The sequence below is a fragment of the Herpailurus yagouaroundi genome, unplaced genomic scaffold, assembly GCF_014898765.1.
Source record: "Herpailurus yagouaroundi ecotype Mexico unplaced genomic scaffold, PumYag 160, whole genome shotgun sequence".
NCBI classification, from domain to species: domain Eukaryota; kingdom Metazoa; phylum Chordata; class Mammalia; order Carnivora; family Felidae; genus Herpailurus; species Herpailurus yagouaroundi.
Genome location: NW_024412401.1, coordinates 18461317 through 18475123, shown reverse-complemented (window position 1 = coordinate 18475123; position 13807 = coordinate 18461317). Strand labels below are relative to the sequence as shown.

Here is a 13807-nt window from a genome sequence, read left to right as displayed (position 1 = left end):
TATAAATATAGATATCTATATATAGATATCTATATAAATATAGATATATATAGAGATATATATAGAGAGAGAGACAGAGACAGAAAGAAAGTGCATGCACACGTGAGCAGGGGAGGGGGCAGATGGAGAGAGAATGTTAAGCAGGCTTCATGCTCAGCATGGAACCCAGTGTGGGGTTTGATCCCACGACCCTGCGATCATGACCTGAGCCGAAATCGAGTCAGATGCTCCTCACTGAGCCACCCAGGTGTCCCAAATAAACATATTTAAAGATAAAATACATCACGAATTGTTACTGAGTTTTTTATTCAAATTCAGGCCTTCAGAGTTTTTACTTAAAGTCATACAATTTACATTTGTAACTCCTTTCTCCCATTACAAAAATTCCAGTGTAAATGTTTACTTTCAGTGTCACATTAATAATACCACCACTACCAATATATATTACCTAAAATAATTTAAGATTTTTTTTGAAGTTCCTCTGTCTTTGAGGCATACCTCTCTATAGACGTACAGTAATTTGATGGATTAAATTTACTCAAAATGGTGTGTGTTTTGGGGGTTATGACACCTGGCAGATCAGTTAGATTCATGTGTTTTTAGTTTTGATTGTTAGAGGAGGTTTTGTAAATTTAATTTTGTTTTACAAAAGTATGAAATGTTTACACGGTTCTAGAGTCAAATCTGTTACATAGGATATATACAGAGATGCCTAGCTTCTATCCCTATCTCCTCTATCCTATTCCCTTTCTCCCCCAATAGCAATGGTTTCCTTCACATTATTTTTCAAATTTAATTGAAAACATAAATTTCTCTTTTTGGATAAAAGGTAGCATACTATATACACTTCCCTCCACTTAGTTTTTTTTTTTTTTTTTCACTTACCAGTAGATTCTAGAGATCACTCTACAGTTGTGTATAGACCAGAGAATTGCATTATTGCACCATAATTTCTTCAACCAGCCCACCATTGAGGAATTTCCAGTATTTTATTGTAAATAGTGCTGCAGTGAATATTCGTGCACATTCTTTTCATATTTTTACCACTGCATCTTTTGGATACAGTCCTCGAAGTGGAATTTCTGGTCAAAGCATGAACGGGTCCAATTCTGTTAGATATTAAGCTACTCTTTTTTTGACCCCGCAGTACAGATAAAGAAACAGATTGAGACTGCTCAAGGTCTCTTTACCAGTCACTGACACAGCTGGCACTTAAACTCGGAAGTAACGTTCTCCACAGACTCTCAAGTATAGTCATGGGAAGAGGAGTACCAAGGTGGGAGAGGGAAGTGAAGAATTTGCATTTGGACGTCCCATTCACTGAATCACATATTCTCATCCTTCCAAGTCTCAGCACACCACTCTAGCCCTCCGACCTCTCTCGCTTCTTTTCGTCACTTTCCCCCCCTCCGCCCACAACTAAGGCGCACCGACCATCCACCCGCAAGTAACCTGGGCGGGTAAAGATTTCGTGCAAGCCCAGCCCCTGCGCCGAGGTTGGGGCCGCTGCGGAGGCAGGACCAGAGTGACGTCATAACGGCGCGCCGCTCCCGAACGTCCGCGCAAGGTCGCCTCAGAAGGGGGGTGGCGCGCGCCTAAGTGAGAAGACCCTGGTCGGGGAAGCGCCGTGTCCTGCCTCGGTACCAGGGGCGACATGTCGGGGTACACGCCCGATGAGAAACTGCGGCTGCAGCAGCTCCGAGAGCTGAGAAGGCGATGGCTAAAGGACCAAGAACTGAGCCCCCGGGAGCCGGTGCTGCCCCCGCAGAGGGTGTGGCCTATGGAGAGATTCTGGAATAAGTTTTTGCAGGACCAGGCCCCCTGGAAGAAGGTGGTGAGTGACAAACCATCCTCGCACTGGTACACCCCGCCGCGACCCCCAGCCTGGCCGCTCGACGCCTGCTTATTATAGACACACCAAGGACTGACATCACTCTGGGCCCGCAAATCCCTGTAGTTCCCTGAGGGAGAACCAGGTTCAACCGAGACTCAGGTTTAATAGGGACGCTCTCTTGTCCCAAGAGTCCTGGGCTGGGAGTTCTGGAGTTCAGGAGTGTGTATGGCTTCGGGAGAGCCCTTTCGCTGTCATGTGTGATGCGAAGGAGGCGAATCTTTCCTTAGGTTTTACAGAATGATAGGAGGATTCCTTGAGTGAAAATTATGTGATTTTAGTATTTAAAGACACCTGCCTGCTTTTTAAAAGTTGAGGTTATAGAGACTAACACTACACCCAACTGACCAGAAGGCACAATGACTCTCTAACTGGTAGTACAGCCCCCATGTGATCACCATAAAAGATAAGAGTCCTACTTGTATGCTTATTGAGTAATATTCAAGAGCCACCCTTCTGAACAACCACTATGTACTTCTGACACATTGTTTAATTTGCAAATGCCATTTCTGGACTTCACACTGGAGAAAATCACTCATTTAAGAGCTGTCTTTATTTTAAGGGTCTCTGGATATTTTCTTGAAGTTATTCATTAAATTACATTAGTTTAAGTGATGAACACTATATCTCAGAATTGCTTTCAATAAGCTGTAACATTGGCTGATAATGATGGTAATGATATTATTAAGTAACACTTGGGTGCTAACTTTCTGCCTTGGATTTTGCTGAGCATTTCTCATGTGTTACTTTCTTTACTTCTGTAAGGTAAGGTAGACACTACTTTTTTTTCTTTTTAATTTTTTTTTTTTTTTTTTTTTGGTGTTTATTTATTTTTGAGAGAGACAGAGTGTGAGTAGGGGCCGAGAGAGAGAGAGACAGACAGAATCTGGAGCAGGCTCCAGGCCCTGAGCCATCAGCTCAGAGCCCAACACAGGGCCCAAACTCACAAACTGTAAGATCATGACCCAAGCCCAAGTCGGAGGCCTAACCAACCGAGCCACCTGGGCGTCCCGGGTAGACACTACTTCTAATCCTTATTTTAGATGTGTGGAAAATGAGGCCTACAGAAATTGAATGATATACCCATAGTCACAGAGCCAAGAATTGAAGGAGTTCACATTGAGATCCTCGTGTATCTACTTCTTCCTGTGCTACCAAGTCTTATGCACATTTTTCTCAGAAAGTCGTATTAGATACTTATTTATGATGGTAAAATTAAATTGATTCAACCCTCCTCTCACCCTTTGTATCCCTGACACTACTTGTTGATTTTGGCAGCTACCTGGTTGGAAGTTGACATTCCACCCATCAGCCAGCGATGAAAGGAAGTAAATGATTGTTGAAGTCTGATTTACCTTCCTTTGAGTTAATTTTTCTTCCATAATCAGATGTACTGTAATACCTAGAGTCTAGTTAGTCCTTTCCCTGGTAAGATAGGTGTGTTGCAGTCAAATTGGCTGTCATGGAAAAATTCCATTTTTACCTCTATTTTGCCTTTCTCTTTTAACATAGTGTTCCTGAAGGCATCTCAAAGTGAGTTTGGAACACCCCGTCTCAATATGTAAAACATTCTTTTTCGAGCTTTGGTGTGCTCAAGGTTGTCTGTCTTACACCTAGAATGATGCATGTGTGTTGACTGTGGATGTCTGAAATTGATACGTAAATTGACTTTACCTGAAAAATTCTGTAGGTTTGATTACTCTCGTTAAATCAATTAAAACTATTCTTTCATTATTTTTGCCATGTTTTATCTAACAAGCTTATATTAAGGATGTTTTTTTTGTAGTCTTTAAAATCTCTATATATCTATAAATATCTTACTGTAGCTTTGCAAAATGTTGCTTGCCTTAAGCCTTGTTTGCTCTGAACTCTAGATATCCCCTAGCAGGCCCTGTGTTTAATAAAAATATTTCAGTGGGTGAGGTTAATTACAGACTGTAGTAAATATGTAGTATGTAGGCATTTAAAAATAATCATGACATTATTATATCATCGATGCTTTTTTCCTGCCACAGGCATAAAAAAATGGGATATCTGTTTATGTATGTTTCTTTTCCCTCCAGATTTATAAGGCATATGGACACAGTATCTTTGCTTTTACTCATGTACTTATACCTGCCTGGATTATTCATTATTATATCAAATATCATGTGAATGTAAGTATGTTTTAAGTATGTATTTTTCAAAATTTATTTTTGATATTATACAAAATTATTTCCCATGTGGGCATGCCTTACCCTGCTTTACTTAGTGGAAATAATCTGCACTTATAACTGGTTTTGAACTACTTTGAACCCTTTTAGGTAAAAGGTTTAATGAAACTTAAGTATGGTTTTTCAAAAAATTAATCTTTATATTAGTTGATTACAATGTGAAATGAGTTTTCTCATAAAAATAGTGTTTAAATGATCAGAATGTAGTTGACCTAATAATACTGGTGTGAACTTGGGGTTCCAAGTAGGAAGCAAGAAAAGAATTTCTGCTCCTTTGTTTGAACATAGATGTGATATAAGATACAATTCAAATCAGACAAAGGTTATCTTTGTCATCATTCCATTTCTCTTTTCTTCATTCTATCTGATTTTTCACGATTTTCTTTCTTTAGAATCCATGATGCCCAAAAGCTTGAACTTTGTCATGAAAAGATCTTGCATGTAGTGATTGAACGGAGCCAGTTGCCACATTTTAAAGCCGAGGGATAGTCTGGTATAGGGTGTTGGATCCAAGGCAGGGTGAGGAAGGATTGCGCTTGGGGGAGTGGCATGGAGGGGAGAGGAGTGGTTGCTGCCCAGCATGGGATGTCATAACGCAAATAGAGTGAATGGGGCATTCTTGTACCCACTGAAGATACTGGGTCCTGGGAAGAGGGAAAGTTTGGAGGGGGAAGGTTAGTGAATATACTTGTTTGGAGAGCAGCAGTGGTCATTAACCTTGGGTAGGATATTGGAACCTGAGCAAGGGGAAGAGGACATCTGGAAGAAAGGTGGTTTGGGGCAATGATGGAGGAGGCAATCTATAGTAAGATCTCAGGACTGGAATGAGGTGAGGTTATTTATCCTGGAGTGTGGTGGTAGTGACAGGAGATTGGTTATAGGAGAATGATTCAAATAAGTACATACATTGATGATAATGAGACCCGGAATTCTCACGTCAGAAAAGGGACTTACACACGTGGAAAGATAGAAAACCCTGTGGTACTGGAATGGAATTGGAATTTTTGGTATAAACTCAAGGTTTTTAATGTGTATTGATACAGAATTCTATATATAAATATGGGTATTCCCTAGGTCTGTCCACTGACAGGCCTGGTTGCTGTGCTACCACATGGTAATTAACATATCTAGCAGCCTGGTCTTATTTTCTAAATTCTCCACTGATAGGATCCTGAGCTCTTTGGAGAAATGGTCAATTCCAGAGCTGGGGCAGGAAAAGTATAAAGTGAACTTATTGTACTCATCCGCACTCCCGCAGGACAATGTGAGCATCAAAATAACTAATGATAGGGGTGCCTAGGTGGCTCACTTGATTGAGTGTCCAGCTTCAGCTCAGGTCATGGTCTCATGGTTTGTGAGTTCAGGCCCCATATCGGGCTTGCTGCTGCCAGCGCTGAGCCCACTTTGGATCCTCTGTCCCTCTCTCTCTCTGCCCCTCTCCCACTCATGCTGTCTCTTGCTCTTTCTCTCTCTCTCAAAAATGAATAAACATTAAAAAAAAAATAACTAATGATAGTTATAACTGAATAAATAAAATGCAAAACCATGAGTGCACACATATACAAAAAATTAATAAATGGGTAGAGGAGACCATTTTTTTTGTACAGTAGATTGCTAAATATTAAATGGACAAGGACTGATACAATTAGAAAAGTCACCACTTGAGAATCATCAAAGTAACATTTTCTTCAGCCAGAGAACATCAAAAGTTGCTAACGTTAATCTCAAAATACCTATCTTCACCATACTTATTTGTTACAACTAATGGGACAGACTGGAAATGTGTACTGCTTGATAGGGTGCAGTGAGAAAACAGCATCAAGCATGTGCTATTCCTGCCAAAAATATAACCTGAAGCTAATCATAAGACAAAAATGAGGGACTTCTCTGTGTAGTAATTGGCTTGTTACCTTCCAAAGTATCAAGATTGTGAAAGTTAAAGAATGACTGAAGATTTGTTCTAGATTGAAGACTTAAAGAGGCATGTCAGCTGAATCCAGCTGTTGATTGATGGCATAATCTGCTTAGTTAAAAGAACAAAGATGGCATTGGCATTCAGAATTTTAGAACCTACCACAATGGAGAACAAGTTCTGTAAGAGAGGATTTTCTGAGAATTCCAAACAATTATTGAGACAGTTGGTAACATTTGAATGGGTTCTTTAGACTAGAGAGAAGGTAGTAAATGTATCAAAAATGAAACATTAATTTCTTGATCTTGATGTCTGTATTGTGATTATTTTAAGAATATTATTCTTATTTGTAGGCAATACTAAAGTAATATTTGCAGCTTACTGAAGTGATTCAGGAAAAAATTATTTTTATAATTCTTTTTTTTTTTTTTAAGTTTTATTTATTTGTTTTGGGACAGACAAAGAGTAGGGGAGGGGCAGAGAGAGAGGGAGAGAATCCTGAGTAGGCTCCACACTGTCAGCACACAGCCTGATGCGCATGAACCGCAAGATCATGACATGATCTTGACATGAGCCAAAGTCAGATGCTTAACTGGCTGGGCCACCGAGAGGCACCCCTATTTTTATAATTCTTACAGCTTTTTGTAAGTACAGAATTACTTCAAGATAAAACAAAAGTTAGGGACTGCCTAAACAAATTGTAGATAATCCAGTTGAGGTTTGCTTTCTGTTAGCATGTTGAAAGGAGAGTCAAAATAAATAATTGGTATTCTCAGAAAATTCCGTCTAATGTGACTTGTTCTCTCTTGATTGCATGGTCTCTTTAAATTCTGATTGCTGACATCATTTTTGTTCTCTTCATTAAGCAGATTATGTTCATTAATCAACAAAAACTGAGTGCCTAGTATATCATCTTCCTTTATTGCTCTGGAAAGAATATACAAGATAAACTTCCTGACCTTAAAGAGTTTATAGTGAGGTTGAAAGATGGGTATGATTTGGGTAAGAGTATGGAAGAGAAAAGATCCTAGCTAGAAAGAAAGATAAGGAGTCGGTAGTGTGCGTATCATATCTACCCAAGACTGAGGAGGCAACTGGAATAGAAGGTCTCTTGGCTCAGTGGGCTGGGACCATTTAGTGGAAACTCTTGAAAGCTAGGCAGAGGAGGTTAAACCTTATCTGGTAGGCAGTGAGAAGCTTTCCATTTTCAATAGTGATTGGTAAAAGTGCTATATTTAGGAAAACCTAAAAAAAAACCCACATTGATATGATGGGGTAATTGGAGGGAGGAAAGTACCAAAATCAGGCAAATCAGCTAAAGGCTCTGTTGCAGTTTTGTAGGTGTTAGTTGATGAGAATCTGGTTAGGGTGAAGATAGCAGGAATGAAAAAGAAAAGTAGAGGCAGAAGACATTTAAAAAAAAATTTTTTTTTAACGTTTATTTATTTTTGAGACAGAGAGAGACAGAGCATGAACGGGGGAGGGTCAGAGAGAGGGAGACACAGAATCTGAAACAGGCTCCAGGCTCCGAGCTGTCAGCACAGAGCCCGACGCGGGGCTCGAACTCACGGACCGCGAGATCATGACCTGAGCCGAAGTCGGCCGCTTAACTGACTGAGCCACCCAGGCGCCCCAGAAGACATTTTTTAAAGAAGACATAGCTCAAGTTAAGTTGGGGATGAAACCAAAGTTCAGAGACACTTGTGACTAGAATTTCTAGCCTTGGAAGTTCTAAGTAGTGTTTTGGAAAGGAGTAAATTTGTGTGGGAACATGTGCTGCCACATCAGTTTTAGGGATATCCGAGTAGACATGGCCTGTCTTCTGTGTTAGAAACATGAAATTAGTGGAGGCTAGTGGGAATTAGAGTTGGACTTCAGTGTTTTCACTTTGTAAACCAACAGAAAATCTTTCTGCAACTGTTAAGGGGCGGGGGGGGGGGGGTGGGTGGCGGCAAACAAATGTATATGTCTAAGGGTAAGAGTATAGCTTATGTTTCTCTTGTTGCTGGGCTTAAACAAAATTTTATATTTATGTTCATCTTCAAGTCCATAGCCCATTTCATATCATTATATGTCTGTTATTTTTTTCACTGTCTCAACATGCAAGACTCTACAGAAGAAAAAAATGTTACTACTTTCTTGTCAGTGCACGTTTTTTTTTTAACATCCAAGAGTGGTTTTTATGCGCAGAAAGAACTGTTCACAGTTACCTGGAATATAAATTAAAATTCATTTTGTTAGTTTCAAATTTAAAAACAATTCTTTAAACTCGGTTTTAAAATTTTATTAAACTATTTGTACATCTAGTAAAATGTGAAGTCTCCTTTCTTCTTACTATGTTTGGATTAATTCAAGTTGAACTCAACTAAAACAATTCCACTTACAAATACACTATATTATATGTTTTAAGCTGCATTTATGCATTTGTATTTATATGTTGAATTATATTTTTAAGCATATGTAGGGCAAATTAATGACCCTAAGAAGCAAAATCTTTTTGAACTCACAATCACAAGCTTAAATCAATTATCCATTTTAACTAGGATCCTAAAACTGATTTTTTAGAACCTCTAATAGCCAGACTGATTACCTTAAACATTACACATGTTCTAAATAACAGACTACTGTATATGGATTATGCCCATGCTTTAAGAATGTACTAAATTTGACATTTACTTGTTTATACTCTAGGTTTAATCTTTGTTATATCTATATTTAACTAAATTTTTCTAGGATTGAAAAGTCATTTATCTCCTAAGAGAAGTAAATTTAACAAACTGCAGTTACTGGGTTGACAATTCATGACATTAGTATGGTTGCTTATCTGAGGTAGTCCTACTTCCAGGTGATTTTTCCTGAGCCACAAATGGACATGATTAGTTAAAGGTTTTGTTACTAGAGGTCCCAAGGCCTCTCCCTTACCTTATTCTTCCTCTGGATTTGGGCAGGTCTGCATCCTCATTAATGTTGCAGCCAGTTTGCTTCAGCTAACACCTTTAGTGACTAACTGAATTTTACATTCTTTCAAGGCACATTTCAATGTTTTCTTGCCTCTGGCCACAGTACTTAAAGACATTTTAATGTATTTACATTGTATTTTGAGTTTATCTCCTGCATTTGGCTCTAGTTTCCTTTAGTCTTACATTATGTCAATTATCTTTTAGTAAAATTTTGTTGGTGTGGTATCTTGTGCAAATGTGTATACTTAATAAATATATTTATTTAACAAACATTTATTTAGCATCTCTTATATGCAAGGCACTGTTCTAAACACAGGGATATAGCAGTGAACAAAGCAGATTGAGTCTCTACCCTCATGCACTGTTTAGTCTTGGAGACTGGCAATAAATAGATAAACAAAGAGGCATGTAATGTTATAGGAGGTTATAAATCTATAGAAGGAAAACTAAGCAGGGTAAGATGAGGCCTCTGTGGGGAAGTGCTGTTTGAAGAGAAGCATAAATGAAATGAGGATATGAACCAAGCAGGTATCTAGAAGAGCATTTCAGGTAGAGGAATCATTAATGTATAAGGGCCCTGTGGCACAAGCAGGCCCAGCTGATTGGACGAATAGCAAAGGAACCACTGTGGCTACAATACAGAGAAAGCAGAGAGACATCAGAGAGGTAACCAAGGGCCAGATTGTGTAGGGTCTTAGAGATCACAGCAAGGACTTTGGCCTTTGCTGTAGAAATTGCCAAACTTTAAGTAGAAGATTGGTACATCTTAAAAGAATCACTCTGCCTCTGTGTTGGGAACAGACTAAGAAGGCATGCACCAATGCTGGGACACTAGCAGGTGAAAAAAGTGATAGAGGCTTGAACAAGAGTAGTAGTACTAGAGGTGGTGAGAAACAGTTGGATTCAAGATATAATCTCAACATTATAAACTCAACAGGATCTGCTGAGGAATTGAGGTTTTTGGTCTTTGTAACTGGGAAAACGAAAGTGCCATTTGCTGCAATAGGGGACCATTTGGGGCTGAGAGATGTTACAAGTTGGACCTGGTTAAGTTTGAGATGACGAGTAGAGATAGCCAAGTAAAGATCTTGAGTAAACAATTGAACGTATGAGTCTGGAGTTGGGTGAAAGTTTGGGATTTAAGTTAAAATCTGGAATATGATTTATTTTAGAAGAAACTCTAAAACCATAATTAACAGAGCATTACTTTTATTGCAGGCAAAACCATATGCCATTGTTGAAAGGAAGCCCAGAATATTCCCAGTAAGTCTTAATGTCTCTGATTTTTCTTTTATTAGTTTTCTCTCTTCTTTCTCTCCCTAAGTGATCATTAAAATGTTCCTTTCTTCTCAGTGTCATTATAAGTGCCTGTTTTGTATATTCTTGTAAAGAAAAAATAGGAAATATTGTAAGGCAGAAGGTACAGTTGAAAATGGGAGGTGGAAGCATTTCTTTTGAAGCGGCTATAAAACTTGTTATATGACCTTTGTAGTCCTAAAGTGAACTGAAGGTACCAACAGTTTTTCACTGGTACCCTGTTTCATGTAGTGCCTGAGCAGACACTTGGGCATAGTAACAGCAACTGAAATCCTCCTTCAGTAATTCCAAACTATCATTTCTTCTGGCAGTTGACCTTAACCTCTCCATCTGTGAATTTAAAATGTGTTAATGTGTACTTTAAGTTTTGGGATGTGAATATGTAAGCTATTATCCTAATTTAAAATGAGTGTTTTCAGCATTAAAAGATTACTTAACCAACAGTTGGTATTTTTACTGGTTGTCTGTGAGGTTATTGTTTAGCATGGCAAAATACAGATTATGTTCTTGTCCTATTTCTAGTCATACATAATGAACTACCATCAGTCTCTAAGTTCTATACTTAAAAAAAACAGAACTGTGTTGGTTCTTGCTTCAACCAAATGACACAGTCACAATAATACATTATCGTCTGCAAGAAGGGAATTTTAGGGTGAACCACCAAAATTGGCTAACCCTTCAGTTGGAAATAGGGAATTTCTTCTATATTTCATTGTGTATAATTAATGTGTCAGGGCCTATGTAGTCTCAAAATAGGAAATTATCTTACTAGTTTCATCAGTTGGGTAATTTATTTAATCTTCCATTGACATATCTGTTTATTATTTAGCTAGTACTGTTCAAAAGAAAAGAAGGGTGAGGCTCTTTTTAGAAGACCAAAGTGATGGTCTCTTAAATGCTATGGAGCATTTAGCATGCCTAGTTCTGTTTTGTTTTTTTTGCCACTGTGGTTCTTTTTTCTGTGCCATTGATCCCTTTAAGAAGCTTCCTCTGTGAGGACTTAAAGAATGATCATTTGTACATATATTAGAATAGGATAGGCACTAACCCTCATGTCAGTGGCTTAACAAATCAATGGCCTGTTTCTTACTGACAGCACAGACTGATGTCCATCATGCAGTCCTCCACAACCTTATAGGTATGCCATCTGGAATATGAGCTTCTAAAGATCATGTCAGGGAAAGAGAGGGGTGGATATCTCAGGAGGATCTTAAGGTCTAACCTTGGAAGTAGCTTACATCACTTCTCTTTAGATCTTGTTGTCCAGAACTCATTGTTATTGTTCCACGGATCTCTGTGCTTTTTTGTATTTCCCAGCCTACCATGCTTGGAGTCGGTGCCAGTCCACCCTTCTCATTACTGAATAGCTCTTTGCTTCCTTCTCCCTACACATAAAACACAGTTCCTTTCTGGAGAGAAATCCCGCAGTCCCATACCATCACTGCAACCAGCCCCAAATGCATGATCTCCAGATGTTGCACAGTAGTATCTGGTAGGTTTAGATGTGACTTCTCTTGGAGATGTGAGGATTAGTGAACTAAGAAGGTTACTTAACTGTATCCCTTCTTTAACCCCTGCCACCCATTGTTCAGTGGTGGAATTCGGACAGTAGAGCAGTCACTAGTTCTTGGCAATTCTGAAATGCCAGTGATCAAACATGAAGACTCCTAACCCCCCGTGTGCAGTAAGTTACCTGAATGGGCACTAATTTTGTTTCTGGAAGGAATACCTTTGTTCATTGTTCTTCCTGGCCCCTGGCTTTGTTTAGGGTTTGTTTTGTTTTCTTTTCCATTATCAACCTAGACCATGTCTCAAATGCGTACTGGCAAGTATGCTCTTAGGGTTGTACAGCCTTTAAAATCTGCCTTCTGCTTAAGGTGCCAGAGGCTTTTGTTGCCTATATGTTTGGCTTCTTTGACCATCCAGTTCCCAAAACAGTTGGTAGGTATGGAAAGAAAAATACGTGATGGGAGCCCATTTGCTTGTAGTCAGTCCTCTATGCATCTGTGCTTTGTGTAGTTACGAAGTTCTCTCATTTCTTTGATTTTCATGCAACTGCATCTTCAACTCCATGGCAACTGTGTGGAGGACGTCTGAGACACTGATTCAAGATCTTATCTTTGCCATAGGAGAGTTCTTCTGTTTATTGAGTTTTACTGGGTCTCTGATCTCAGGATCTCTTCAGTGTTAGCTCTCAGTGTTTAGAGATTCAGAAGCAGTATGATTTTCCAATACTGCAAGGTCCTGAATTTTTTTATTCTTTCCATTTTTATTCCTCCTCTTAAATCAGCCACTTTTTGCCTAAGCTCCTGTTTCTTAAAGTACGTTCCCAAGGCAGCTGGTAGTAATCAAAGACATACTGTAACTTTTTTCAGCTACTTCTCCTAAGACCTCAATTCACTAGAGGCTCTGCTTCCAAGTTACTACTGCCTTTTGTTTCCATCTTTTAGCCTCCCATGCCATTGTCCTTGCCTCCACTGTTCAGCCAGTGCAGATTGGTTCGATTTTTATTACAGTGGCATTAGTACCACTTCAGGGTACCAATTTCTGTGTTAGGATAATGCTAACTGTGTAACAAACTACCCCTCCAATGTATAATGACTTCAACAGTAAAAGTGTATTTCTTCATCAGATAACAGTCCTGAACATTACCAGGTCAAGGAATGGCAAGGGTGGGGTTGGGGTAATTCTAGTCTACCCAGTTATTCATGGACTGTGAGACTGACAGAATCTATTTTAAAACACAAAGCTGGAACTAAATCTAAGTAATTTGCCTAAAATTACACAGCTTCTTAGTGAAGGTTCCGGGATTCTTACCACCTGGTTCTGGCTCCAAAGCCCATGCCCTTTCTCCCACATAGATTGTATTTAGGTTTGAAAAGATGCCTGAACCAGCTACCCTGGCAAAGTTTGCATTCTGTCCCATATCTGAGCCTAATGGTAAACTGGTGATTGCCTAACACATTCAGTTGCTGGGAATACATAACTTCTTTTTAGGGCTTTTCCTTTTTCTTGGGGCCATGCAAAATAAACATCTCTGTCACTTTGTGAAGACCACTTTCATGCCCTTTCTGGACGTTTTGTTTGAGTGAAACTTTCCCGTATACTTCTTTCACTTATGCTTCCCCTTCACTTATACCTTAAGATTTTGAATATTGCTCATCTTTGACAGCTTCTACTTTGTCTAAGTCCTTTTCAAAGTGTGAATGCCAGAACTGAACTACATTTTCCTTGTGAGGTCTGACCAAGTGGAACTATCACCTCTGCAGGCAAGATTTTTCTACTAATTCATCTTTGTTTTTTTAGGGTGATACAATTCTGGAGACTGGAGAAGTAATTCCACCAATGAAAGAATTTCCTGATCAGCATCACTGAAGATTACTTTAAAATTTCAAAGGCATATGAGCCCAAGTTTGTTGCTGCATTACTGTATTTACTGAATATATTTTCTGGAAAAGTAACTTTAATAAAGTTTACTCTGAGATATGTGTTGTCGTTTTCTTCCCAAATATTG

At 39.0% G+C, this 13807-nt stretch overlaps 1 protein-coding gene across 1 annotated transcript; it reads left to right on the top strand.

Moving 5' to 3' along the window:
• Positions 1-1528: 1528 nt before the first annotated feature.
• NDUFB6 (NADH:ubiquinone oxidoreductase subunit B6) lies at positions 1529-13779 on the top strand. Its single transcript, XM_040481457.1, has 4 exons — positions 1529-1834; positions 3955-4047; positions 10195-10239; positions 13600-13779. The coding sequence occupies exons 1-4, from the start codon at positions 1655-1657 to the stop codon at positions 13666-13668; spliced, it is 387 nt and encodes a 128-aa protein (XP_040337391.1). The 5' UTR covers positions 1529-1654; the 3' UTR covers positions 13669-13779.
• Positions 13780-13807: the final 28 nt, after the last annotated feature.

Coding starts and splice junctions, on each gene's coding strand:
- NDUFB6 (XM_040481457.1), top strand. CDS start 1,655: ATGTCGGGGTACACGCCCGATGAGAAACTGCGGCTGCAGCAGCTCCGA. Junction 1,835..3,954: donor AGGCCCCCTGGAAGAAGGTG/GTGAGTGACAAA, acceptor TTTTCCCTCCAG/ATTTATAAGGCATATGGACA. Junction 10,240..13,599: donor GGAAGCCCAGAATATTCCCA/GTAAGTCTTAAT, acceptor TTGTTTTTTTAG/GGTGATACAATTCTGGAGAC.